This window comes from Clupea harengus, unplaced genomic scaffold (genome assembly GCF_900700415.2).
Source record: "Clupea harengus unplaced genomic scaffold, Ch_v2.0.2, whole genome shotgun sequence".
Taxonomy (NCBI): domain Eukaryota; kingdom Metazoa; phylum Chordata; class Actinopteri; order Clupeiformes; family Clupeidae; genus Clupea; species Clupea harengus.
The window spans coordinates 193,548-219,776 of NW_024879564.1; the positions used below are offsets into that span (position 1 = coordinate 193,548).

Sequence of the window (26,229 nt, forward strand, 5' to 3'; positions counted from 1 at the left end):
ACCTGTTACTTCTCTCTTCAGGACTATTTAGTCCTCACTACAAAACTGCAGATATTGGAGTTCCCTTTAGACTCTACATAGTATGTTATCATAAGTTACCAATTTACTCAACTGGAAATGTTTGCCTCCACCCTTTCAGCATGTTGAATTCTAAGGACACCTTCAGAAAGGCATCGCTTATTTATCATTTCAGAGTAATATTTTGTCTTTTGTCACAATGTTTTGCAGACTTGCTGAATGCACACTCACAGATGAGTCCTGTGGAATTGTGGCTACTGTTCTACAGTCACCAAACTCCCTGACAGAGCTGGACCTGAGCAACAATGACCTGGGAGATTCTGGAGTACAGCTTCTTTCTAACGGATTGTCTAGTCCCCACTGCAAACTGCAGACATTAAGGTTGGTGTTATACATGTCTGTATTGTCATGAATATCCTGATTAGTTATGTTTGCCCTGAACTATGATTTATATTGTTATATAAATGTAGCGATAACCAGACTTCAGTAACAGTGTCCCTTTTCTCTTTTTCCTTCACATAAGATTCTAACTCAATTTCCACCTGTTAATTCCGTGTCTCTCATCCCTCTTAGAGCTTCCACTGTTTTTTCCACATCCCTCCAACTCCTGAAATGGAGGATGATAGATATATCTGAATTGAAATATTTTAAGAAATTACATTTAAAAAACATTCAAAATATAGGAAATAAACTATGTTTTAAGCACTGCAGTTAGGCTTACAAGAACCATGACAACTTAAAAGTGGATTTACTGTTCATGTCACATTGTCTTGTACAAGTACCAGTGAACACTCTACCCTGCCAACATCACTGTACTGAGGTGTGAACTTCTATTTTCTGTAGGCTGGTAAAATCTGTGCCACATAAATAACAAATCTTTTACTAATGATTAAATGTAAAACCTCCCACACAAATGCTCCTTACCGTCCTCTACCAATCCATTCTTTGTTTGCCATCAAAATATGCTCCAGACATTAAGGTTGGTGTTATACATGGCTTTACTGTCATGAATTTCCTGACTGGTTTTGTAGCCTTACCTTTTATTCACACTGTTATGTTACCGTAGTGATAACCTGTATCTCTTTTTGTCTGTTTTCCTTTACATAAGATTTTTACTCATTTTCCACATAAAACAAATCAATGCATGTACAATGGTAAAGGTAAAAAAGTCTTATGCTTAGCCCGGTAGTGGCTATTGTAACTGGCGGTGTTGATAGATAGCAGAACTCAATCCACGACCCAGAGAAAGCTGTACGGTGCAATCAATAACTTTTACTGGCAGATATCAGTACACGGGTAGACAGTCAAAATGCAGGCAAACAAATCCAACAAGGAGAGGAAAGTGACAGGGTTTGGTGTAGGTGAGGTTGGGGTTCGGTTCACAGGCAGGCAGTTTGAAGATCACGCAGATAAATCCAGTAGGGAGAGGGCAAAAGCAGGGTTCATTAAACAGGCAGAGGTTGGCAACACTAGAACATCAATACAGGAGAAATCACTGGGAGGCTAAAAACACAGAGGAGACGAACTGGCAACGAGACACATGAACACACAGACTAAATACACTAGGTGATTAGGAACAGGTGCAAACAATCAAGGCGGGCAGATAATCACCAACGCGGGGCACACACAAGGGCAGGGAGTGAGGTGATTGAAACGAGAGGAGAGATGAGTAAACAAACAAAACACAGAACTGCAGAATATACGTATGATCAATTAAGGAAAACATAACTTATGAGACAGGACGGGACTTAACAGCTATGCTATGGTAGCTGTAAGGAGGATCAGAGAGAAAATAATTGGATTAGCGGTAGTAGGTATTAGCCCATTCATTATATCAAAGTTGCCAGAGAGAAATTGGTTTTCCGATGTTTTGCCAAACTGAAGAGTGTCTGTGGATGGAGGGGGTTGTCGCTCTGATATCGTCGTTGCTGTGTAGTGTAGATCGGAGGAACTAGTCGCTCCTTTTTTTTGCTCAATTTGCAGAGTTCGCAGGACGTCTTCGTAATTACTTGCTTTGCTTGCTCCCGCTAGCAGGCTGTTCTAGCTTCTTGTGCTACACTCGTTCAATCTCAGTTAGCGGAGGGTTCATGGCTTAAGCATTTGCTGCAGTAAAATAAATAGTTTGTTGCCTCTACAAGAGAGAGGTTGGGGGTGGAAGAGTTGGACCAGGTGACATCAGGTTACAGTTACAGTGAGGAAGAGAGGCGTTTACCATTTAGGCAAGTCCCTGATTTGAATTCCAGGTGTACCAACAGAGGTGCTTCTCCTCAAATGGAGAGAAGTGGGTAGAAGGGCTGCCCCTACATAGACCAGCAGAGAGAAGTGGGTAGAGGCGCTGCCCCTTACATAGACCAGCAGAGAGACGCAAATTGAATTTCAGATGTGGTGATGAAGGGCCCTCACACCTGCAGTCTGTAACCCGTGACATTCTGTCATCAAACAGTACACTCACATCTGATGCATTTGAGACATTGGAAGCACTATTTTCCTGTTTCCAAATGGTGGGGCACAGACACACTGTTGACATACAGATGGCATTATGCTCAATGAGTAAAACATTCTGTGTAATTTGAGGTTCATCATTTGATGCATCATACATAACTATCACACCTGTGTTGTGCTTCGCGTACTACATTAATTACATCATTTCACATGATTTTAGATTGTCAATTATGCTTAAATTACACAGGCTAAATGCCGTATGTGTTTGATCAATCATAGGTTTACATCTTTGGTTACTTTAGATGTGTGTGGTAAAGGTCATGAGTTTTTAAACATTAGAGGTATCAGTTTTTTGTGTATGGAAGGCAGTGGTATAAGCAGAAAACAGCTGGGGGGGGGGGGGGCACTGTGGCGCAAGCCGATAAGCCCCCCATTTACCGGCTTCATTGCCCGCGGGGACACAGGTTCAAATCTGACCTGCTGTCGTTCTCCCGGTCCTCTCCCCGCGTTTTCTCCGCCTCGCTTCCTGTCCACAACCCTTGACTGTCCTGTCCAAGTAAAGGCATAGAAAAAAGAAAAAAGAAAACAGCTGTGGGACTGAAACAGATCAATTTAACAACTGAGCTACACTTGTACAACTCAGATTGGTTAATTCCAGTCTATTCAGATACCTCTACAATTGATGGGATAATATGCTAGATTGAATACAGTAATAGGCAATGAAAATGCATAAGAGGTCATGTGTCAATGTTTTCACAAATCAGTACAGTCTGTAACAGATGAATGCATAACATCTGATGTTGACAAATCAGATGGGTTACTTTAAATCAATTCTAATAGGCTAGACAGTTTATTGGTTACATAGAGCAATTTAGGTGATCCCTAGCGATCCCTATTAATAAAAGGTGATTCGTGAATGTCAGGGATGGGCAGCATTTCTATTTGATTTAACCAAACAATTTGAATCAGTAAACACGGAATGAGTAATCGTGTTAAATAATTAATTATCTCAATATTGACCAAAATATGGTGATTATGATTTTTTTACCATAATCGAGCAGCCCTACTATATTGTCCAGCATGGAGGGAAGGAGAGAGTAGAGGCGTTACCCCTAGGATAGGATGATAGATGTGAGAGATTCTGGAGTTCAGCTTCTCTCTAAGAGACTGTCTAGTCTCCACTGCAAACTGCAGAGAGTGAGGATGGTGTTGGACATTTCTTTATAGTCAAACATTTCCTGATTAGTTATAAGAACCATGAAATCATAATAGTAGAATCCCAGCTGTTCATCACATTTTTCTAGATGGAGACACCCTCTAAGCGTGTTGCTCAGAGAATGGCCTACTTGACAGTAAGAAGGTGCTGGCATTTATACCAGTCAGTCAGATGGGAGAACACAGGGGAGTGGTGACACTACCTTTTGGAAGGAGTTCAAATGCATACAGGAGAACCTTGATCGTATATTTAAAAAGCTATGTATACAACTGTTGATGTATTTCACTTGTTGAATGAGGTTCATTGTTTTAAATAATTTCCTTTGAAGCTCCTTGAGGGCCCTGTTGAGAATCACTATTTTAAAGGCACCAGAGCATTTCCTTTGAAAACATCAGTCCTAGTTAAAAGTACTTATGTAGTTCATTCATATTTTAATCATGTGTTTTATTGTATCTATTTTTCAGTAATGACTGCCTTTAAAGGCACTGTACAATAAGTTACTTAGGTACTGAATAGATATTATGCTGATAGGGAGCTTTTTCAGTTTAAGTTTGAGAATGAAGTATTGTGTATTATTTCACTGGATATCTCCACCTGTCTCCATTTTACACCTGTCCCTGACTAGTTTTTAGATTATCATTATTAACAGTTTTTGAAATGTCTTTTTTAAATGTCTATGCTCAAACAAATGGAGCTGACAGAGTTACATGAGGTGTTAAATGATATGGAGGCAGAAAGTAATTTTTTTCATGGGTGGTGACTTTAACTGTACTGTGGATGACAAGTTGGATAGGAATCACCTAGAGCCTCATGTTCCATCCCAGAAAGCAGTAATTCAACTGATCAATGCTCATCATTTGTGTGACACATGGAGAACCTTGCATCAAGGTGTCAGGCAGTATACATGGTCTCACAGCAGAGGAAATTATATTTCCCCTTGCAAGATTAGACATAATTTATACCCTGAAAAATTGTCGCAACACTTTAAGAGCATGTCAGATTCTGCCAACTGTTTTTTCTGATCACTGTGCGGTTGTTTAATGTGAGTGTTAAGGCTTTTAAGCCTAGAAGTGCTTACTAGTGTTTTAACACATCGCTCTCAGAGGATCAGCACTAGGACACCTTTACTTTCTTTTGGGATACTTTTAGGAAGCAAAATTACTCTTTTTCCTCTTTACGGGATGGTGGGATTATGGCAAGGTCCCAATTAGGATATTTTGTCAGCATTACACCTCTAATTGCCCAAGAAGGGTAACCTGCAGGAGGTAGGCAACTGGCGCCCTGTCTCCCTGCTATGCTCTGACATGAAGATACTATCCATGGCTATGGCTATGAGGTTAAAAGAAGTAATTAGTCAAGTAGTGCATTCAGATCACTCTTATTGTATACCAGACTGATCAATTTTTGATAACAGAGCTGTAGTCAGAGACCTAATGACTGCGTCAAGAAATATAGGCATTAATGTGGGGCTGATCTCTAGATCAATAAAAAGCTTTTGACTGTGTTGAACATGATTATTTGTGGGCCACTTTTGATGCTTTTGGGTTTAGCCCTGTTTTCACAGCTATGGTCAGGGCTATTTACTGTAACAGTGAAAGTTTGTTAAAAATAAATGGAGGCCTGAGCGCCCCTTTCAAGATTAAAAGAGGGGTCAGGCAGGGGTGTCCAGGGGTGGGAAAAAAGGTGCACTGGTTTGTCAGGTGGGTTGGTTTGGAAAAAGGAAGGCTTTAAATATCTTGGTGTTTATTAGGGTGACGATGTTTTTGTTTAAAAGAACTGGGAAAAGGTTAAGTGTCGTTTGTGGAAAATGGAAGTGGCTGCTCCCTCAACTATGCTATAGGGGGCGCACACTTATAATCAATAACCTTGTGGCATCAGCCTTAGAGTCAGAGTATTCAGAAGGAAGTGGTGAGTTTCTTTTGGGATAAACTACACTGGGTCCCTCAAGCCGTCCTTTTCCTATCAAAAGATTATGGAGGACAAGGACTTATAAATCTTGCTTGCAGGAGGGACACCTTTGGGTTGCAGTTCATCCAGTGACCTGCTTCAAGTACTCTGGTCTGGAGACCACTGGCTCTTGGCATTCTGCATGAAGTCAGTAACCTGGGTAACATTGCTCTTTTTCAAATGGAAACAAAGCAAATTGCGCTTGATGGACTGACTCCTTTTTACAAGAGCCTTTTTAGGGCTTGGTGGCTTTTCAGTCATGAGTGGGCAGGAGGACTATCTTCTGTGCACTGGTTACTTGAGGAGCCTATTGTTATGGGGTCACGATTTGATGTGTCATGTAACGTTCCTGGTCTTATAACTCTGCTCTGTAAAAAAGGAGTCTTGCAATTACGGCATGTTGTTAGTACAGCAGTTTGTAATTTACAGAATGTTCAGGCGACAGCCTCCTTCTTAGGAATAAGGTCTCAGAGATATGCAAAACTTTTTTGGCATAAGCTAAGTAGGGTGTTAAGTTACCAGGAGAAAAGCCTCCTGGAAGAATATACTAAAGGTAACATTCTCTGTAATTTTAGTGATCGTCTTCCAAATATGAGACTTTAACCAGCACTGTTAGAATGTGGTCACACTAGCCCTCTGCTGGTGCTTGGGAAATGTGATCGGATGTTTTTAGATTCGGTCACTGGGAAGGTTGTGTACAAGAATCTTGTGAAAGTGGCTAAAAGGGCTACTCTGAAAGGCTAAAATGGATACTGTGTGGAGAGACAAGTTAGGTATTGATGACAAAACCAAGCCTGTGTGGAGAGTTTTTTACAAGTCTCCTTTGACGAAAAGAACTGGTGATCTTCAGTGGAGGGTCTTGCACGGTGCCATTGCTGTGAATGCCATAGTGTCTGTGATGAGCCCAACAATAAGTGATACTTGTCCATTCTTTACAGAAAGAGAGATGATTTATCATTGCTTTATGGAGTGCAATAGGCTTTGTTCCTTGTTTGTTTAAGTCTTTTGCGCTTTTCTTTTGGAATTGTGTTTAAAAAGCAAGGTTTTATACTTGTTTTTTCCTACAATCAGAAACACAGAACAAAATGCGAGCTTATTAATTTCATTGTTGGTCAGGCCAAGCGTGGTAGCGTTTATATGAGCCGAAAAAATAAAGTTCAGCGGAACATGGGAGATAATGTTATAGCTGTTTTCTTAGTTAAGTCCAGAATTACTATTGATTTTCATTTTTATAAGCTAACAAGGGCAATTGAGTCTTTTACGGAAAGATGGTGTTTGGATAGTGCCCTGTGCTCTGTAAAAAATGATGAACTTTCTTTTGCTTCATGTTTGAATAACTGATGTACTTATGTTCTTAGATTGATCTGTTAGCGGTAGTCTCAGTTGTTGTACAATAAAGTATGTTTAAAATTACTCTCTCTCTCTCTCTCTCTCTTAGGCTCTCTGATTGTCTCATCTCAGAAAAGGGTTGTATTTGTCTGGCTTCAGTTCTGTCTTCAAACCCCTCCCACCTAAAAGAGCTGGATCTGAGCTACAATCATCCCGGAGAATCAGGACTGAAGCTGTTATCTGTTAGCCTGGAGGATCCTGTCTGTAAACTGGAGATGCTTAAGTAAGTGTAGAAAGAAATCCCAATAATGTACTTTTCTGCATTATTTGTGAGATCACATCAATTTCTTTATACAGTGTAGTGGTGTATTTTCAAATGTGTATATAAATAGCCACTTTCCCAACTTAGAAGTAGGTCACCTTCTTTGATCCAGCGTCCAATTTTACAAATATGAATTTAAATCTTCCCATTTGCAAAGTGGTCCATAGGAATGAGGTGAGGATTAGAGGTCAGGCAGGGAAGGTGGCAGGCAGGTAAGTGGTCTCCAAAGGAATCCAGAAGTTCAAAGCAATTATATGGCAGCAAAGTGATTAGTGAAAAGTTGAATGAAGAGGCAGTTGATAAAAGTAACAACTTGTCAAAATTAGGCAAGAAATAGGCAACATATGCGTAGAGAACTATATTCACTTTTTCATATTCCTGATTCCTTTTTTAATTTGTCTCTGTTTCTCTGGTGTCAAAGGTCAAGCTCCATCTTAACCTGACTGCCTTCCTTCACATAATCAAACTGAGAGAACCATTGCAAAACGCAATGGAGTGTTAAGACGTGCGTTGGCTGTGCTCCGATAACTTTCAGAATATTTTTACTAAAATACCCTATATCTCCATATACTATCTAATTTCGACTGCCTCGTATGATTTCAACATTCATAAAGGACAGAAATGACGGGCAGGTCGGCAAAAACCAACAAGACGTCAACTCAAACTTCTACACCCAGTATTAAAAGTTGTGCTAGCAACATGGCGGATAGCCCTTCACCACTCACTACTGAAAGGTTGGTTCAAGAACTCGACAAACTTAGAAAAACGATGACTGGCGAATTTACAACTCTACTAAATGGCTCCCTGGAACCTATCCGTTCATCAGTCCAATCGATTGAGGCGACATTATCCACCCAAGCACAATTAGTGAAATGGAAACTGGCCTAACTGATCATAGCGACAGGATAACCCAGATAGAATGTGATGTGAGTGGGCTACAATCCAACCTAGAGTCGGTGATTCAGGAGAACGTTGCGCTCAAGGCTAAATTGGAAGATTTGGAATCAAGATCAAAGCGTCAAAATCTCCGAGTGCTGGGGCTACCAGAAAATACTGAGGGGAAAGACCCTAGAGACTTCATGGCGAAAATGTTTCATACCCTGCTTGGTGGATCACTCTCTGAGCCTCCTGAGCTAGATCACGCCCATAGAAGTTTACAGCCCAAGTCACGAACAAGAGATCCACCGAAACCTTTTATTGTGAGATTCCACAGATACACGGTGAAGGAGATTGTGCTGAACTGGACGAAATCTCACAAGAACATTTCCTACAACGGTAATGGAATCCGTATATTCGAGGATTTTAGCGTGGCAGTGGCAAAGAAGCGCTCAGCATTCAACGACATCAAAAGCCTTCTCTACAAACGAGGAGTGCGATTTGGCATGCTGTATCCAGCTCGTCTCCGTGTCACCTATGAAAACAGAGAACATTTTTTCAACTCCCCTGCAGACGCTGAGGCATTCTATCAAGAACGCATCCGTACCCCGGAGAAATTAAGCCCTAAAGAGGAACGCTGAATCTTCATGTTGAATGGCCACATTGCTAACCTCAGGTGACTGCTAGCTCTGGCTGGCTAATCTGTATATATTAACATACTGAACTGATTTGATTGAGGTTCATGCATTTTCGTTTCAGTGGGGGAAAAATGGATAGGCTTGTTCTTCATTTAAGCCTGTTAATTTTGTCAGTATAATTTAACCATCACGTTTTGAGTGAATGAATGTTAAGTGGCCGCTGCCACCTCGAGGTGCTCTATCTTGTTGTACAGTTAGTGGCTAGCATTAACTTACTAGCATTAACTTACATTTTCTCTAATGTAATTTTCTAGACTTTTGGACGTTTTGTTTCCACAAACTAGATATCATATAATTGTGAGGCTCCTGTTCAGAGTGCAATAGTACATAATCTCAGTTTATTGGGTGGCTTCACTGCCTAGGGTATGACATCAGTACAATATTAGGAGCAGATAACACTACATGAAAAATCAGTTGTATGTATGTGTACTATGGCTGCTCGCTGCCCTCTGCAGACGAGCATCAGACGTTCATGCTACGTTTCCAGTTGGAATGTTGGGATTTTGGGTGGGGTGGGTGGGTTGGTATGATGTCCTATGTCTTTTTTGATGTTGTTATTTTTATTTTCGTTTTGTTAATTGTTTTGGTGTTTTTTTTCTCTTTTTATTTATCTTGCTCCCTCCTCTTCCCCTCCCCACCACACCATGGTCCAATACCTATGGCAGGGCTGGGCACCTTTGTTATTGACAGATTCCTGGGGTATTACAAATGACAAATGCTAATATGACACGAGGCGGTTTAAATGGGCACCATCTTAAAGTAGTTACCTGGAACGTGCAAATTAAACGCTCCAAAGTTTTCTCACATTTAAAGAGTCTTTCAGCTGATGTCGTCTTTCTACAGGAGACACATCTACGCATAGATGATCATATGAGACTTCGTAAGCCTTGGGTTGGACACATTTTTCATTCCAATTTGAATAGCAAATCCAGAGGCACTGCCATCTTAATACATAAGCGAATCAAGTTCACCCCAGAAACCATCAGTGAGCTGTCTCAATGATTACCGCCCTGTCGCACTCACCTCTGTTGTGATGAAATGTTTTGAGAGGTTAGTCAAAGACCACATTACATCCTGCCTGTCACCTGCATTAGACCCACTCCAGTTTGCATATAGGCCGAACAGGTCTACAGATGATGCTGTAGCTTTGGCCTTTTGCTCTCTCTCACCTGGATCAGAACAACACGTTTGTGCGGATGCTCTTCATCGACTTCAGCTCCGTCTTCAACACCATAGTACCATCCAGGCTCATCATGAAACTACAGGACCTGAACATCAGTCCCTCCATGTGCAGCTGGATATTGAACTTCCTGACAGACAGGCCACAGGCAGTACGGCTAGGTAACATCACCTCAACCAGTCTAACAATCAGCACTGGTGCCCCACAGGGTTGTGTGTTAAGCCCACTGTTGTACTCCCTGTTCACCTATGATTGTGCAACCACTAACAGCTCCAACACCATCATTAAGTTTGCTGATGACATCACCATTGTCGGCTGCATCAAGAATGATGATGAGTCTGCCTACAGAGCAGAGGTGGCAACAATGACATCCTGGTGTCAGGATAACAGCCTGCTGCTTAATGTAGCAAAAACCAAGGAGTTAATAGTGGACTACATGCGGCTGCAGGGAGAACATGCACCCATTCACATCGGGGGCACAGCTGTGGAGAGAGTCAAAAGTTTCAGATTTCTTGGTATCAATATCAGCGAGGATCTGAGCTGGACACACCATATTGGTGTGGTTACAAGGACAGCGAAACAGAGGCTCTTTTTTCTGCGGCGACTGCGGAAATTTGGCATGGACTGCACTGTACTGACCAATTTTTACCGCTGCACCATTGAGAGCATACTGACTGGTGGAATTACAACATGGTTAGGCAACAGCACTGCCCAGGACAGGAAGACACTACAAAGAGATGCAAATCGGCACAGCGTATTACAAGGACTGCATTGCCATCCATTCAGGACCTTTACAGCCAGCACTGCAGGAGGAAGGCCAAGCAGATCATTTCTGACCCTAGTCATCCCTGCCATGGTCTTTTCTCCCTCCTGCCTTCTGGAAGGCGATACAAGAGCATAAGGTCCCGTACCAGCAGATACAGGGATAGTTTTTACCCACATGCCATCAGGATGCTGAACTGTCCTTGAAATATCTTTTTGCACTACAATTTTTTTTCTCTTTTTCCTACCCTTTTTCTCCATTCTCCAGTATTTAATTTATTTATTCTCTAAGTTGAACGGACATTGAGCACAACAAATTTCATTACTGATAATTGCTGTTTATGAGTATATGATAATAAACTTGAACTTGAGAACTTGAACTTGAACATGTGTACTGTGATTCTGGTGGTCGCTATGTCATAGTTTTAGGAAAGCTTTTCCAAACACCTGTTGTTTTAGCAAACATATATGCTCCCAACTGGGACAGCCCAGACTTTATATCCACAATGTTCTCTAATCTTCCAAATTTAGATACCATATCATTTAATTTTGGGAGGAGACTTCAACTGTGTTACAAATCCTGCACTGGATCGCTCTCATTCTAAATCAGTCAGACCTACTGCAATGTCTAAAACATTATCAGCTTATATGGATCAAATTGGCTGTGTCGATCCCTGGCGTTTCTTTCACCCTAATACTAAAGATTTCTCCTATTACTCCACTGTTCATCAGGTATATTCCCGCATTGATTACTTTTTTATTGACAAGGCCCTTCTTTCTTTTGTTAACTCTGCACAATACTCCGCCATCGTCATTTCTGACCATGCACCTCACATATTAGACCTCTGTCTCCCCTCTAGTTCGCACAGACATCAAGGAGGATGGAGACTTAACTCAGGCTTATTAGCCAACACAAACTTTTGTGACTTTGTGTCGACAAATATAGATGTTTTCTTAGAAACAAACAGGTCTGATCAGGTATCTCCATCACTCTTATGGGAAACGCTAAAAGCATTTATTCGTGGGGGTATCATATCTTTCAGTGCACATTTAACTAAAAACAGGAGATTAAAACAGCAGGAACTTTTGGAAGCAATACTAGATACAGACAGACAGCAGGCCTCAACAATTAACCTAGATTTAACAACCAAACGTCTACAATTACAAACTGAATTTGATTTACTATCAATATGGAAAGCAGATGTACAAGGGCGACTTACTATGAGCATGGGGATAAGGCCGGCCGCCTTCTAGCTTCACAACTTAGGCATCAATCAGGGTTTTTCCTGGGTCAAAATGGGTCTTCGGTGCTCAAAAAAAAAATTGCGCGCTATGCGCGCACAGTCTGTGTTACCATGTCACCTTATTAGCTTACATGTTACCATTTCTCTTCGTAATTCTAAATGTATGAAGAGCTCAGTGGGTGCAGACCAGTTAGACCCACGTCTCTTGAAGCTTGCTGCCCCCATTATAGCCAGACCCCTGACCCACATTTTTAATCTATCACTTTTTTCTGGCTACATTCCTAGCATCTGGAAATCTGCATTAGTGGTGCCCCTTCATAAAGGGGGAGACCCAAATGATATGAACAATTATAGGCCGATCTCCAAGCTCCCATGCCTAGCCAAAATGTTGGAATCCTTTGTAAATGAGCAAATTAGCTCTTTTCTATCTTTAAACTCAATTTTATGCCCCTTTCAATCAGGTTTCAGAGCTGGCCACAGTACCATTACTGCAACAACCCTTGTGGTAAATGACATAGCCTCTGCTGTAGACAAGAAACAATGTTGTGCCGCTTTATTTATTGACCTGTCGAAAGCTTTTGATACAGTAAACCATGAGATACTTTTTGGCAAACTGAACTCCCTGGGATTTGATAATGTCTCCCTCAGATGGTTCAAAAACTACTTCACGGGTAGAACACAATGTATAGATGTTGCAGGCCTTACATCTGAGGCCCTAGTAATTAATTCTGGTGTCCCTCAGGGCTCTATTTTAGGCCCGGTATTGTTCTCACTTTACATTAATAATATCTGTGACCATCTAGAACATTGCAAAGTCCATTTTTATGCCGATGATACAATTTTGTATGCCTCAGCGCCCTCTATAGATCAAGCAGTTTCAAACCTTCAACATGCTTTTGATTGTGTACAGGATTCCCTAAAGTCCCTCAAATTGATGCTGAATGAGTCTAAGACTAAATTCATGATTTTCTCCAATGATAGAAATAATGTCCCCTCCACCCATAGGATATGCACCCGTTCTGGGACTAATATTGAGCAAGTTCCTTGCTATAAATACCTAGGTATCTGGCTAGATGATAGGCTGTCATTTAAATCACATGTTCTTGACCTAGCTAAGAAGGTTAAAATTAAACTGGGTGCTCTTTATAGAATAAGATCTTGTTTTACTTTTGAAAACCGAATGGAAATAGTGCAATCAACAATTTTGTCAGTTCTTGACTATGGTGACATTGTTTACATGTATGCTGCACCCTCTACCTTAAAACTCCTGGACTCTGTTTACCATAGTGCTATTCGCTTTGTTACAGGAGACGCTTTCAGGACCCACCACTGTAACTTATACAAGAATGTTGGTTGGTCCCCTCTAGCAGACAGGAGGGAAAAACACTGTCTTTTATTTGTTTATAAAGCCTTAGTGGGAAAACTGCCTAATTATCTCATGTCACTTTTAAAATTAAAATCCATCTGTCATAATACACGGTCACAGAGCCTCATCTCCCTTGAAATCCCCCTTACAAAAACTAATATAGGTAAAATAGCTTTTAAGTTCTTTGCTTCCCATAAATGGAACACTATTCAAGTGGAGTTGAAATTAACCAAGTATTTGTCTGTCAACCAATTTAAGAGCCTTTTAGATAATAAGGATGTGCCTCAATGTTGTTGTTTTGAATGATTCTCTGATTTAATTTTTTTACTTCATGTTATTTTATTTATTTATTTTTTATGCTTAATTTCTGAGTTGTTTGGTGTGTGTTTTTTTTTTAAAATGTATTTTGTCTGTTTCGTTTTGTTGTGGTTTGTTTATGTATTGTTCTTCTGTACTATGTGGCCTCAATCAGGGCATTGCTGCAAAAGAGCCCTGTGCTCAGTCAATTTCTCCCTGAATAAACAATGATGATGATGATGATGATGATTTCATAAATAATGGAGGATATGCTTCAGGAAATCATTTTGCTTACACTTTAGATTAAAATAGATAGGCTAATAGATTGACAGTAGTCCAAGCCCCATGGTGCTATCATGTATGGTTCAAAGATTATCAAGGTTTACCTCTACATATGCAAACTACTGAAATGTATATCAATAAAATCTAGAACTAACCAGTGGTCAGAAATGTAACACACAAATTATGAAATTCAAGTTTATCTATTATTACTATTCATTTTTATCATACAAACCTACATACCATTCTTTTTGTTTTTATTATTAAAACTGTCCACAAATATGTTTAATAGTGTGTTCAACTTCTATTGGCCCACCAATGGAGGCTGCGTTGGAAATCAAACTTTTGTCAGCATTTTGAGTGGACATTTAATTTGCATTTGTACAGGTGTATTCGTGCATGTCGGGCTGGCCCTTGCAGCGGAACGACAGTTTACAACCGCACCGGTTTATGTATCAATGATAATATTAATATTATTATATTCGAGATGCAAAGCAAATCTATCCGCTCTCCTCCGAACGAGCTGAGCTTTCATTGATAAACCAATGCGGTTGTCTGCCTCTCCCGAGGCCCCGCGGTCTACTGGTACTCATTCAAACGGGTAGACAAATCAAATAATAGCCTACACCTGTGTATGTCCTCAACATAGCAGATAATTTAATACATTGAAAGCCATGAATACTGAAGATAGAATGTTATGCTCAAAATCAGCGCCGACTGATGAAGTCAGGATGCATACGCAAGTTGACTGATTGGCAGCTGGCCGCTCTGTCCATTCGCGCATCTCACAGTTGCGTATTGTTCAGACAAGAAGACACGCTTATCAACTCGATTACTATTGATCAAAACATAACGAGGTTTCGGCTGTAGCCTATACTTGAAACATACTATTGAGACCATATTCGCTTACATGCATTGCACGCGTGATGAATTGCCAATCATTGAACAGAGGCTGCTCCTAGCTTGCCAGTTTAGAGAAGACGTTGGTTTGAATTTGAGCAAGCAGCTAGCTAGCAGTTGCTGACATTATCTAGCTAGCTAGCAGTTGCCTACAATATCTTAAAAAAAAAATTGATAGTAGGCTTAGTGTTTTATTTAAGCAGTGTGTTTGTGTACCTATGTATCCTATGTGTGATGGTTAGAATATTAATGCCATATACAATAACTCACTTATGAGAGCTATCCAAAGACTGGTGGCTGCCTTAATGTACTGTATTTAGCAGTCAACCTCTCTTACTCTGTACGTTTAGATGCTTTACAGGTAGCTGTAAGCCATTAGATGCATGAGAAATAATTCATATCTATAAATAACAGCTCACCTTTATCTTTTTAACCAGATTTGTAAACAGGTCGCGATCAATATTTTGCAGTAGCTACAATAGGCTACCTTGGTTAAATATCGAATTACGGTAGATGCATGCTAGCATTGCGCTAAATAATTAAGACAGCTAACATTAATTAGTGGTGTTAACATAAAGTCAGTTATTGTATATGGCATTAATATTATTCTAAAACACCTTCACTAGTTGTTTTAACCAGATTTGTAAGCAGGTTGAAAACAACATTTTTGAAGTAAAGTCCCTTGGTTTAAAACAGCTAAAAGCTAGCTACATTAAGTTGCTTGCTCAAATCTCAAATCCAAACCAACGTCTTCTCTAAACTGGCAAGCTTGGAGCAGCCTGTGTTCAATGATTGGCTCAGGGGGTGGGAGGTGGGATGCGCCCTTGAAGTCGACGGTGAGGGCTCAAAACACTATTAAGCTGAATTGCGCCATGAATGACAGCTTTTTTTTATTATTTTTTATTATCGCGGACTTTTTTTTTTGCCTTAGGCGCTCGCGATTTGTTGTAGGCGCTCGGGAAAACGGCTTAGGCGCGCGCCCACATTTTCTGTATGCAGGAAAAAGCCTGTCAATGCGCCTCCCGCTTTATACCACAAATCTCTGATTCATCTCATACCCTGACTACCGACCCATCAAAAATAAACTCAGAGTTTGCTTCCTTTTACTCTACGCTCTACAAATCACAACCCCCTCTTGACACATCTGTTATGGATGCTTTTCTTAATAATCTAGACTTTCCAACTTTAAGGGAAGAACTTACAAAACGTTTAGATGAACCCCTACATTTGGGAGAAATTACTTCCTGTATTTCTCAAATCCAGAGTAACAAAAGCCCTGGCCAAGATGGTTATTCAGTGGAGTTTTACAAGAAGTCTATAATGATTCTCTAGAAAAGGGTGTTTTGCCCCAACACTCAACCAAGCTCTGATTTCTCTTATATTAAAGAAGTATAAGGACCCTAATTTATGTGGTAGCTACAGACCTATAAGCCAACTGAATAATGATGTAAAGTTGTTGGCAAAAGTGCTGTCACGCAGACTTGAGACTTGTCTTCCAAGCATAATTTCAGAAGACCAAACAGGTTTTATCCTTGGCCGTCAACTGTCATCTAGTGTGCGTAGACTTTTGAGTGTGGTTCTATGTCCCTCTGCTTCTCCAACCCCAGAGATGGTGATTTGTTTGGATGCAGAGAAGGCGTTTGACCGCGTCGAGTGGCAGTATCTGTTTACTGTACTACACAAATTTGGTTTTGGCTCCAAATTCATCTCCTGGATTCGCCTGTTATACTCTGCACCTGTAGCTAGTGTCAAAACTAATTCTGAAATTTCTCCTCCCTTCTCTCTCACACGTGGCACACGTCAGGGATGCCCCCTGTCACCTTCACTATTTGCACTGGCCATTGAACCCCTGTCCATAGCCCTTAAAAGCTCTTTGGTATTCTCAGGTATAGACAGAGGATGATCTATTGCTATATGTGCAAGATCCTGTGAACTGCGTTGATGAAATAGTGAATCTGCTGAAGTTGTTTGGTACTTTTTCAGGGTACAAACTGAATATTACTAAGAGTCTCTGTTTCCCAGTTAATCAACCAGCCAAATCCATTGCCTCAGGGGCTTTGCCTTTTCACTTTTCCCCCAACGGTTTTAAATATTTAGGTGTCAATATTTCCCACTCTCTCAAGTCCCTACATAAAGATAATTTCATAAAACTGACTGAAAATATCAAATCAGACCTTCAAAGATGGCACAAGTTACCCCTTTCACTTGTTGGCCGATTTGAAACTATCAAAATGAACGTGCTACCTCAAATCCTTTTTCTGTTTCAGACCCTCCCTCTTTTTCTTCCCAAATCATTTTTTAAGTCATTGGACACTGTTATATTGTCATTCATTTGGGCTGGCAAGATTCCAAGAATTCAGATTTTTTTTTTAGAAAGACCCAAATTAGCAGGGGGTTTTGCCTTACCCAATATGCTGTTGTATTACTGGGCCGCTAATATTCAAATGCTGAAAAAATGGTGCCATCGCCCAAATATTATCTGGTGTGTCTTGGAGGCTAACTCTTGCACTTCCACTTCACTCCCTGCATTACTCTTTGCACCCCTCCCTCTGCGACCCTCCCAATACACCAATAATCCTGTTGTTCTCTCCTCACTAAAAATTTGGAAACAGTTCAGATACCATTATGGGTTAAAATCCCCCTCTGTCCTTACTCCCATATGCAACAATCACCTGTTTCTACCGTCAAGCATAGACAAAACCTTTGCACACTGGAAGAAGATGGGCCTTGTCTCTTTTAGTGACCTTTATGTAGGTGGGACCTTTGAAAACTTCACTGACCTAGCCACAAAATTTGGTATTTCTAATTTAGGTCTATTCAGATATTTTCAGTTGCGCAACTTCATCAAAACACAATTCACTTCATTCCCTGCTCTGCCTGAAAAAACTTTGTTAGAGGGTATCATGACCTCCCCAGTATCACAAAATAGTATCTCGTCAATCCATAACCTTCTTTCATCTCAAATTCTTCCTCTTTTAGGGCTGAAGAATATTTGGGAAAAGGAACTGTTCACTACCTGTCGGGGGGGGGGGGGGGGGGGGGGGTAGGTGAGGTGGAGTCGGGGGGGAATTGGGTGTAAAGGGAAAAAAAAAACTGTCAAACCTGGTTAACCATAGTCATTCCCTATACAGCTTGTATTATGCATTGAGGTTTGATCAATAAACATATTTAAAAAAAGAAAAAAAGGTCAAGCTCCATCTTAATCTGACTGCCTTCCTTCACATAATCAAACTGAGAGAACCATTGCAAAATACAATGGCATAAAATGCAACAAAATATTCGCCATTGTAATTACTGATTCATCAGATATAACATTTCTCTTACAGTAATACATATTGATCTTTCCTTTAATTATCATTTAGTTCAAGAAATCACATATGGATCCTGCATCTAGTAATTATAAACTATTAAAATGAAAAAAATTGCAGATCTTATCTGTTTTAAAATATTATGTGTGTGACCGTGTGTTTCTGTTTCAGAACAGACCATCCATCTGTAAACAGAGCACGACCACGTTTGCTGAGATGTAAGTCTTAATGGTTAATTCAGGAACTGTATTTGGGATAATTCACAGACATCTGTTCTGTGTGTTCAGTCTGTAGTCTGTCTTCACTGAGTGTTATGCCTGTTGTAGCTGTTACCAATGCACACACAATGATGCACACCAATGGATGTGTGGGTGTGTGTGAGTGTGTGTGTGTGTGTGTGTGTGTAGGTTAGTCAGCAATATTCTGATGAGGATGTTCTCTCCTCTCTCCTCTCCTCTTGTCTCCAGATGCCTGTGAGATCACACTGGACCCAAACACAGCACACAGACTGCTCTCTCTCTCTAAGAGGAGCAAAAAGGTGAGACGTGTGAGAGAGGTGCAGCCGTATCCTGACCACCCAGAGAGATTTGACAGGTGGTATCAGGTGTTGTGTAGAGAGGGTCTGTCTAGACGCTGCTACTGGGAGGCTGAGTGGAGTCGGGGTGGGGCTCGTATAGGAGTGGCGTGTAAAAGCATCCAGAGGAAAGGGAAGAATGATGACTGCCAGCTGGGTCATAATGACAAGTCCTGGAGTCTGGACTGCTCTCCTCATAAATACTCTGCCTGGCACAATAATGAACACACTGGCATACCTGCCCCCTCCTCCTGCTCCAGAAGAGTAGGATTGTACCTGGACTTGCCGGCTGGCACTCTGTCCTTCTACAGCGTCTCCTCTGACACACTCACCCACCTGCACACGTTCCACTCCACATTCACTGAGCCCCTCTATCCTGGGTTCATGGCTTATTCTGACTCCTCAGTGTCCCTGTGCCAGATCACATGACCTCCTTATGCTGCAGGAACACAGGATTCACCCACTCCTATCCATACACATGTGTGATGCTGTGATTGCTGTCACTGCATCTTCCCTGTGTTCTCAGGGAGTGCATGGTTGTGCCCTCACAAAATCAATGATCACATCCAGAATGTTTTCGATGAAGAATGTAACTCTTTGTTGAATTTGTTGTGAAGGCCTGACATTATTAGTAATACAACCCCAAATCAGAAAAAGTTGGGACGGTATTTTAAATTAAAATTTAAACTGAAAACAGTGATTTGTAAATTCTCTTTGACCTGTATTACATTGAAAATAATAGAACAGCACATTATGTGATGTTTTACCTCATGAATTGTATTGTTTTCTTTTTCAAAATAAACACTTAATTCAATTTTGATTCTTGCAACATATTTCAAAAGTTGGGACAGTAAAGCATTTACCACTTTGTAATTTTGCCATCACGGCTTTCACTGATGCTTGACCTCAGCGCACATGATGACGTCGCCTGTGCTAGTACATCCACAAAAAAAGTTATACCGCATGGTATTACAATGCCATTCCTTTTCACAACACTAAAGATGTTTAGGGACTGAAAACACCAAGTGATGAAGCGTTTCAGGTGTAACTTTGTCCCATTCTTCCTACAAACAAGTCTTAAGGTGTGCAATGGTACGGGGTCTTCGTTGTCGCATTTTGCGTCTCAAAATGCACCATACATTCTCTATTGGGGGCGTTAAGGACTGCAGGCAGGCCAGTCCAACACCGGCACACTCTTCTTCCTCAGCCATGCCTTTGAAATGTGTGCAGAATGTGGTTTTGCATTGTCTTGTTGAAATATGCATGGGTGTCCCTGGAAAGGATGTCGTCTTGAAGGCAGCATATGTTGCTCCAAAATCTCTATATACTTTTCGGCATTAATGGTACAATCACAGAACTGTAAGTTACCTTTGCCAAGGCCACTGACACAACCCCATACCATGACAGACCCTGGCTTTTGGACTTGTTGCTGGTAACAGTCTGGATGGTCCTTTTCTTCTTTGGTCCAGAGCACACAGCGTCCATTTCTTCCAAAAAAGACCTGAAATACTGATTCGTCTGACCACAATACACGTTTCCACTATGTGATGATCCATCCCAGATGCCTCTGAGCCCAGAGAAGTCGACAACGCTTCTGGACACGGTAAACATAAGGCTTCCTTTTGGCACAGTAAAGTTTTAACTGCCATTTTTAGAAGCAAATCTCGGCTAGACGCTAGAGTTTGTCAACAAAGAAAAATCAAGGTTCATTAAAACCACGCAGGAAAGAAAATAACATATACTGCATATTTATTAAAGTGCTTAGGTGTCGTGAGTAAGAGAGAGGATAGATAGGAAAATAAAGAGCCTGCAGGCCATAGAGTACATATCTCAGTCCGAACACAGAAGTAATGTAACCAAAAAAACACACAGTTTTGTGCCTTTAACTTTACCTAGAGGCTATCAGATAGGTTTGCGCAATCGGCAACATCTACCTCCATTCATTCTCTCTCCTTCGGTTACCGCGTCTCGATTTAAAAAGAAAACATGTGATTCCACACGGAGCACCGCCATAGGACAGACAGAGAAAAGGTGTGTGCATGAGTGAGTGAGAAGGTGAGTGACGGTAAGAAACCTCATATTCTCTTTCTCTTGGTCTGAAATCGGTGAATTACAGCCATATATCCAAATGACTGAGAAAATATCCCAGCAGTACCTGGCCATGCTTTCTATTCAATTTATATATTAAGGTAACACTACATCAGGTGACTCAGTAGATCTACCTTTATATAATCAATTAGCTTGCAATGAAAAACCATCACTATATTCATCAAGTCACAGAGTCATTGTATATGTGGCTGATGTCAAAATGTAACTACATATTGTAGTGCTTGACAAAGGTTTGCCAAAGTAATCCTGAGCCCATCTGGTTATATAGTGAAAGGAGTCCAGGTTTATTCTTTCAGTGGCGCGCACCAGAGGAGGACAGAGAGATAGATTTCACTGAGTGTGTGTTCCACCTAAATCTCTTTCACTGACTGTCTCTTGAAAATCACAGTCTTTTAAACTTCTGGGAAGGCAAAGGATGGGTGGATACCTAAATGCTAATTAGAATCTGTTTCTAGTCAAAGGGGGGGAAGCTGTGAAGGCTCTCTCACACCTCATGTAGGCCGGGAACAGAATACACATGAGAAACTTAGAATAATAATACTACAATGACCAGTAGGTCAGATATATTGAATTATTGCCTATGGGATGTATCTATTAAACTGATTATCAAATGTCGGTCCCTTTATTCCCCCTTTTCAAGACTTAAGGTCTTGAACATAAATCTTTGTTTGTAAGATCAGAGTAAACGCTTGCTTAAGTTTTAGGTGAACACAGTCAGTTTTTCTTCTCTCTCTCTCTCTTTCTCCCAAAGGTGCGCATTCTCTCGCGAGGTAAGGCGAAACCTTTTTCTCATCAGGGTGCCTCACACCTGTTTGCCAATTTTTGGTGGGCCCCCCTGATGTTTTTAAGGGGAAATTCCTTACGGACGTCATATCAAAATGACCGCCCTCTCCAGCCGCGAGAGCCGACAAATGTAAGCAGAGAAATAATTACATGTACAGTACAGGGTAGCCATTCGGAAACATGAAGTTAGCTATACATGAAGATGAACTCAAACAAAATGAAATAACTCGGATTACACAATCGTCTTATCAAGTTTTTCAGAAACGTATTCTAAACTCTCCTGCTGTGTTCGTGCAGGCTTTGTAGATTGATGCATGAGATGACAGATCATAGGCGAGCAATAACAGCAACAATACATGAGGGCAAAGACGGCCATTATTATGATGGCAACTGCTCCTAAAGACAGAAAAATGTAACGAGTCCAGCCTCCCAGAGAATTCATAAAGTTTTCCACACCCTGTTGAAATGAATTGGAAAGTAGTCCCTGATTTGCATGGATGTTTTTGTTGGCTTGTTTCACAATTTGGTCCAAATCGTCGACGGAACTGGTCGCATCAGATATATAAATACAGCATTCTTTGCCAATTATTTTACAAGTACCACCCTGTGAAGCGAACAGGAGATCTAAAGCCATACGATTTTGTAGTGCTAATTCGCGAGTGGCTGTTAATTCCGTTTGTATAGCCTGAATCGTTTTGAGGGTTTGATTAGATGTTTGTTCGAAAGCTTGCCTAATGGCTGCTGCGTCTTTTTGTAAATTTCTTATACCCAGGGGAGCGAGAATAACCCCAATCCACTGTTCTACCTCTCCGACCTCTCGCTTACGATGGTGGTGTGTGGACGTTTGAGATTGGAGAATATCGTGAATAGTGATTTTGTCTACTACACGTGAAGGAGGGATCAAATGAGCTAGATAACATATCCCTGAGGCATTAACTGGAATGACAGTGTACGCAGACTTGCCGCATGCAAAAGCAGACCACTTAGGTGCCACAAGGGGTGTGCTTGTTACTCTGACAGTTACCGTATGATTGCAATGTGAAGTCCCGAGCTTTGTTCCGGTTCCTAGAAAAGACAGGCAGACTAGCGAATTCACTGTGACTGCAGGCATGGGTACCACAACACGGGGGTCGTTCTCTCTCGGACACACAGTTTGGCTAGGATTAACGCATTTTCCCCCACACTTTTGGCTAATGAGCTGAACGTCACGTTCCCCTGTGGGTTTAATAGCTTCCTGTGTTTGCCAATCGCATTGCCAAGGTCCGGTTGGTGTGTTATAGATGAACACGCCAAAGTAATCTTTCCCTTTGTAGTCTAGGTGGTATCTATGTGTCCATTCAGTTAATCGAATCTTGTCTCGAGTCCACTGACATGGCAAGGTTTTGTTATGTCTGCAAAGCAATTCTAAAGCTTTACTAGCACTAACAGCTCGTACCATACTAGGTCTATCAGTTACTAAATCCAGACGAAGACTTTTGTTTGAACATATAGGGCTCCAAGAGAAATTTCCCACCGCTGCGATTGCACCCATATCTACTGTCTCAGTAAATTTTTTTCGAGCACAATTTTTAAAAGATAACCAATCGTCCATCCCATAAGGGGTAGCAAGCATTGGCCATCCACGTCCGTCTACAGGCATCAGATGACAAACATAGCAGTCTGATTTGTTCATTTTTAACGCTACATTTTTAGACATTACCAGAGCCAGGTTCTCACTATCCTGAGGGTTGATGGAAGGCAATATGGGTTGCTGGGAGGCTAGTTTAGTCACGACAGACAACATTATAACATGGATTAACAACATTTTGACGAATTTTCCTTTTCTGGATACCAAGTATAACATGAACATGTAACAGGAATGTGGAAATGTAGCTGGTACAGTCTTTTTAGCGTTGTTGTGATGCGGCCGTTCTCTGTAGGATCCTTCCCACAATGTTGAGTGTGTGTGCGTGTGTGTGTGTGTTTTCCTATGCTACAAAGGGACAGGGTCGACTTCCTGAACCTTGGAAATCTTGCGTTTTGGGGTTTATTATGCCCGTCGCAAGATTTGCTTCTGCTATAGTATTCCGTTTGATTGAAGTGTTAATATCCAGGCTCGTTGGGAGGGTGTGGCAATTATTCCAGAAATTGCAGAGGTCCCGTAGAGTTGAAAGGTGTCGATGGAGTTGATGGTGATTGAATTAGCGCTGTCTTGGTTTCAAACGGTCGTGCTCCACCCCCTTTCGACAACGTGGCGAGTTGTATCAGTTTTGTCTTTCGAAGTGTGAGGTCCGGAGGAAGAACCTCCAGGTGACCGTCAGCTGTTTTGATTCTGAAAGAGATCTTAACAAAACAATTAATCTTATGCAAAAGGTTTAATTTGTGATAAATGAGCCCAACGATGTCGACCATTTCCTAATGACAGGAAGCACGAAGTTTCTGTTAACATAATTAACACATAAGGTCCCTTCCATGCAGACTGCAGTGGCGCTTGGGTGCCAAATTTTTTTAGCATTACCTTTTGTCCTTCTTGATACACCCTGCGCCCTGTGGCAACTTCCGTGTGATCTTTTTTATCTTGTCTAATTCTTGCCAATAATTGTTTGTCACGTAATACTTTAGAAAGGGTCTGGCAGTAGGCCTCTAAGGCTACTCTGTGACTGTCCAGACCAACTTCATCAGTAAGTATAGGGTCATTTGGTAGAATCAGATTTCTCCCAAAAAGGAGTTCAGCTGGGCTAAGCCCTGTCGTTCTGTTGGGTGTGTTATGCTGCATTAGTAACACAACAGGCAAATGTGCTGTCCATTTCCCTCCGTGTTGTTCTAATCGGGCTTTTAGGCCTGATTTGAGAACTCTGTTATGACTTTCAACATACCCTGAGCTTTGAGGTCGGTAAGGAATATGTAGTTTTTGGTGTATTCCCATATTTTTCAAAATGGTTTTCAACACTTGTCCTGTAAAATGTGAGCCTTGGTCACTGTCTATCTGGAGAGGAAATCCCCATCGGGGCAAGATATGTGTGTATGAAGCCTTTGCCACAGCATCTGCAGTAGCTCTCCGGCATGGAAATCCTTCCACCCACCGACTAAATCTGTCAATACACACAAGCAAGTACTCATATCCCTCAGACTTGGGCAGTGGTCCCACAAAATCTATTTGTAAATGGGTAAATGGTCTAGTTGGTCTTTCATCATGTCCCATAATGATTTTGTTTTTGTGAGTATATGGTGCTGTCTTGGCACAGTGGATACAAGTTTTTACAACCTGTTCCATTTCAGTCACTAAGTCAAAAACATACCAGTGTACCTTCACCAAAGAACATGTGGTGGACACCCCTGTGTGGGCCAATTGGTGGTAGTCTCGTAGTAGTATTGGTACAAGTGGAGTTGGCATCACCACCTTTTCGTCCATTATCCATAAGCCTGTTTTTGAAAAAGCACATTCTGTAGTCATCAATTTATCAAAATAGTCATTAGTAGTGGGATACGCTTTTTGTAAATCTTGCAAACTGATAAGTTCTGTGCAAGAAAATGCAGCTATGTGTTGCGTTGACTTATCGCCCATGACACCTCTTGAGTGTCCTGTCTGTTCTGCTGCTTTTTTAGCAGCTTTGTCCGCAAGATCATTACCTTGAGCCAGGGCGTCCTTTTTTTGTTCACTGTGTCCTGTGATTTTAATGACAGAACACTTAGAAGGTGTTAAGTGGGTCAGTGTTTCAGAGAGTGTGATAATCTCAGCTTTGTGAGCAATGGGGGCTCCAGCCGCAGTTGTGAAGTTACGGCTTTTCCATACAGGACCCCAAGTGTGAGTGGAATGGTATGCGTAAGCGCTGTCTGTGAAGATATTGACAGGCACATTAGAATGTAAAGCGAGTTGCAAGGCATTTGTTACAGCAACGAGTTCTGCCACCTGGGCTCCCCCTTTGTAGAGCTTTCCTGCCCGCAAAACTTTTCCATCCCCCACAGCAGCCCATCCAGTCAATCTCTCACCATCTCTCATGAATGAACTGCCATCAACAAACACAGCTCGGCCGTCTGGAATGGGCTCCGTTCCCACAAAGATCTCTGCATTGTCTAGCATTTCGTGATCACAGTCATGTTGCTCACCATCAGTGGGGGTTTGGTGCATTTTTAAATAGCAGGGCATCGTCAGTGGTTATAGAGACGCGTGGGTCAAACAGACTTGTTTCCCATCTACCCCTTCGTTGTGGTGAAATGGTTTGAATGGTGCTTTCACCCAACAGTTTGACAAAACGGTGCTGCGTATGCAAGACCACTGTGCCAAAACCTGTGTATGGCTCAGATGCTTTAAGAGCCCAATCAAAACAATCAAGAGTTTGTATGCATGTAGGCTGCCCTTGGAGAGCAGGAGGTGTTTTGCAAGAGAAATACCCTATGGGTCTGTAAGGCTTTTGGTGTCGGGCTGACAGTTGGCATAAGATTGATGAGTATTGGGTATTAGATGGATATGCCCACAAGTGGAAAGGCTGGTCAGGGTCAGGGTGTGCTAACACAGGGGAGGAAGCCATAGCCTGTTTCAACAACATGAATGCTTCATCAGCTTCTGTTGACCACTCAATCTTAGCGCTACCTGGCAAGC

The 26,229-nt window shown here is 41.4% G+C and overlaps 2 protein-coding genes across 2 annotated transcripts; one reads left to right on the forward strand and one right to left on the reverse strand.

Moving 5' to 3' along the window:
* Positions 1-202: 202 nt before the first annotated feature.
* On the forward strand, positions 203-19,181 carry LOC122128913 (stonustoxin subunit beta-like; the record flags this gene model as incomplete). The annotated part of the gene is made up of 4 exons (XM_042703972.1): positions 203-399; positions 7,062-7,235; positions 18,356-18,402; positions 18,652-19,181. Coding segments are annotated over exons 1-4 (933 nt in total), but the record flags the coding sequence as incomplete, so codon positions are not given.
* A 4,712-nt stretch (positions 19,182-23,893) lies between these two features.
* On the reverse strand, positions 23,894-25,710 carry LOC122128914 (ribonuclease H-like). Its single transcript, XM_042703973.1, has 2 exons — positions 25,260-25,710; positions 23,894-23,961 (listed from the first exon to the last, which is right to left on the reverse strand). The coding sequence occupies exons 1-2, from the start codon at positions 25,708-25,710 to the stop codon at positions 23,894-23,896; spliced, it is 519 nt and encodes a 172-aa protein (XP_042559907.1).
* Between the last annotated feature and the right edge of the window lie 519 nt (positions 25,711-26,229).

Bases quoted from the DNA above. Each gene is read 5' to 3' on its own strand.
- LOC122128914 (XM_042703973.1), bottom strand. From the start codon at position 25,710: ATGCTAGACAATGCAGAGATCTTTGTGGGAACGGAGCCCATTCCAGAC. The intron at 23,962-25,259 runs GTAATGATCTTG...GATCTCTTTCAG, and splicing joins AAAGGACGCCCTGGCTCAAG to AATCAAAACAGCTGACGGTC.